Below are 2,889 nucleotides of genomic sequence, written 5' to 3'. Positions count from 1 at the left end.
ATGGTGATGGCTGAATGGGTCTATTTGTCCATGTAATCCTTAGAATTTCACCTAATCTGTCTTTCAGTGTTACATATGAGGGAAAACTTTGGGTGGGAAATAGCATCAAGAAGGTCATGGAGGCCACAGAGTAAGAAATTATGTCAAAAAATGCCCCCAGATGAGGGAAAATATTTACAGAGTAACTAAGATAAAACACATCAACTCATACAATGGAATAGCCAAAGATTTAGATCTGATAAAATAATCCTCACATTATTGTTCTCCAGGAGAATGTTCTTCCCTCTAGCATTTTCTTCAGAGCAACATTGACATCTCTGTTCCTCAGGCTGTAGATCAGGGGGTTCACCATAGGCACAATGATAGTGTAAAACACAGAAGACACTTTTCCTTGGTCCTTGAGGCTGACTGATGACGGCTGCAGGTACATGAATGCTGCAGAGCCAAAGAAGACAGCAACAGCTGCAACATGGGAGGTGCATGTGCTGAAGGCTTTGGACCTGCCCTCAGTGGAGCGAATGCGGAGGATGCTGGCAATGATGAAGATGTAAGAGCTGATGATGGTTAGGCTAGGGACAGGGATGTTAAATGCACTAAATATTAGAATCAGTAATTCTTTGACATAGGTACTAGAGCAGGAGAGCTTTAAGAGGGAAAGAAGATCACAGAAATAGTGGTTGATCACATCACATTTGCAGAAATGAATTCTGAACATGCAGCCTGTATGAGCTGATGCACAAACCAGGGCTATAATACAAACCCCCAGAATCAGGCAGCTACAGGCCTGATAGGACATGATGACATTATAAAGCAAAGGATTACAGATGGCAACATAGCGGTCATATGCCATTGCAGCCAACATGTAACACTCTGCAATAGCAAAAACCAGAAAGAAATAGAGCTGAGCCATGCATTCTGGGTAGGAGATGGTGTTCTCTCTCAAAAAGTGCACCAGCATTTTGGGGGACATGACAGTGGAATGACAGAGATCAATGAAGGACAAGCTGCTGAGGAAATAGTACATGGGGGTGTGCAGGGGAGGACTGAGCCCAATCAGTGTGATCATACCCAGGTTCCCCACCACTGTGACCACATAGATTCCCAGGAAGAGGAGGAAGAGGGGCAGCTGGAGTTCAGGGCATTTCGTCAGCCCAGCGAGGATGAACTCAGTCACTGGGGAATGATTTCCTGCTGTCATTTTCCTCTGGGCAGTTTCTGAAAGAGAGAGAGAAAATAATCATTGTTGGAAGGACTTCATTTTTATTCCCCTTTTAGAGGAGGGCACCCCAGGTCAATGATTCATGGTTTGGGGGTTCCTGTTCTCTCTACATAACCATTTAATTCTTGGTCTCTTTATCTAAGTAAAATTTGTCATAATTTAATACAAAGTTTTATTTTCAAATGTAAGTTCACTTCATATAAAATATTTTAGCCATATTTATAATAATTGAAAACCTGATTGTCTTTTTTCTATTTTGAATATTTTAATTATCTTTAAGCCATGTTTTCAGTAGTGAGATTCCCAAACTTGAATATTCAGAGGAGCCAGTGTAAAGTAGTGAAACTGACAGTGGTAACTTGGTGAGAGCAAGGCCTGTCTAAGGGCAGTAGCCTTTAATAACCTGCAACTAACTTCTGCTGGGATTAATAGAGACATTGTAATTGCCAGACCTTTCCATTTTTAACTAATAATCAGGTAATGTGGATTTTTACATTAACACTTCATATTTTCAAATATTTTTTTCAAAATGAATCAATACAAACAACAGTTATTGTGTAGATGTACCACCTGGATGGGCCCACGGTTGGCTGGTTTCTGGCCCTTGGTTCAAGTGCCTCAGCCTTTACTTGAGGGAAGCAGTATGAACAGTGGTTACACAGCCAGGCCCTAAAGACAAAGTGACTATATTCATATTCTAGCCCCATCATTTACTGGCTCATAACCTTGGGCAAGTGAAATTACCTCATGTGTCTTGACTTTCACATCCATAAAAGAAAAATAACACTGTTAACCTCCTCATGATAAAATTGATTGAGGCATCCTTGGAAAGTGTTGACTCTCACTATTGCATGGTTTGTTTTACCTATTACACAATACCAATTGTAAAATAAGGTTAGGTACTCACTTCAAATTATAAAAGTAGCAATAATAATAGTATCTCAAGCTTTTCTCTCTTCTCTTTCATCTTTTGTTAATTAGGAGAGAGACAAAAGGCATAAAATAAGGGGACACATAATTGTAATTGTAGTCCCCTAATCTCTTAAGCAGTAAGTAGATGACTTAATCATTACATTAACCAAAGTAAAATTCCAAGTGGATTGGAGTTGAATATGAAAATATAAAATAAAGAATATCTAAAAATTTCTCACTTCTACACCAAAATAAACTCAAGATGAATCATAGATTTGAGCATAAACTAGAAAACGTCTGGATGACAACAATTAAGAAAATCTTTGAGATCTCGGAGTAGTCTAAGATTTTTCAGAGAGGACTCTCACACACACACAAACAAACAAAAAACCCTAATTATAAAAAAGTGGCTGGTTAAGGTAAAAACAGCTCTTTAAAAGACACTACTAAGAAAATGAAAGGCAAGCCAAAGACAATACATATAAATATATGAAAAAGAACCTTTATCCTATATATATAAATAATAGTTACTTTTACTAATATGAAAAAAATCAAATTAAAAAATAAGCAAAATATTTGAACAAATACCTCACAGATGTATAAATGGTCAACAAGCATATGAGATACCAGTACTCATCCACATTGGGATGGGTAAATTAAAAAAAAAACAAATTTCAAATATTGGTGAAGACAAGGAGCTACTTGCTTGACTAATCATACATAGCTGGTAGGGTGGAAAATTGTTTAACCTCCTTGGA

The 2,889-nt window shown here is 37.8% G+C and overlaps 1 protein-coding gene across 1 annotated transcript; it reads right to left on the bottom strand.

Moving 5' to 3' along the window:
• Positions 1–200: 200 nt before the first annotated feature.
• Positions 201–1,231, bottom strand: LOC119537334 (olfactory receptor 8G1-like). The gene is given in 2 exon segments (XM_037839834.1): positions 201–281; positions 284–1,231. Coding segments are annotated over 2 exon segments (996 nt in total). The 5' UTR covers positions 1,199–1,231.
• Between the last annotated feature and the right edge of the window lie 1,658 nt (positions 1,232–2,889).

The sequence above is a fragment of the Choloepus didactylus genome, chromosome 6 (genome assembly GCF_015220235.1).
Source record: "Choloepus didactylus isolate mChoDid1 chromosome 6, mChoDid1.pri, whole genome shotgun sequence".
Taxonomy (NCBI): domain Eukaryota; kingdom Metazoa; phylum Chordata; class Mammalia; order Pilosa; family Megalonychidae; genus Choloepus; species Choloepus didactylus.
Note: the sequence above shows the minus strand (reverse complement) of the source record. Positions and strands in the feature narration are given on the sequence as shown.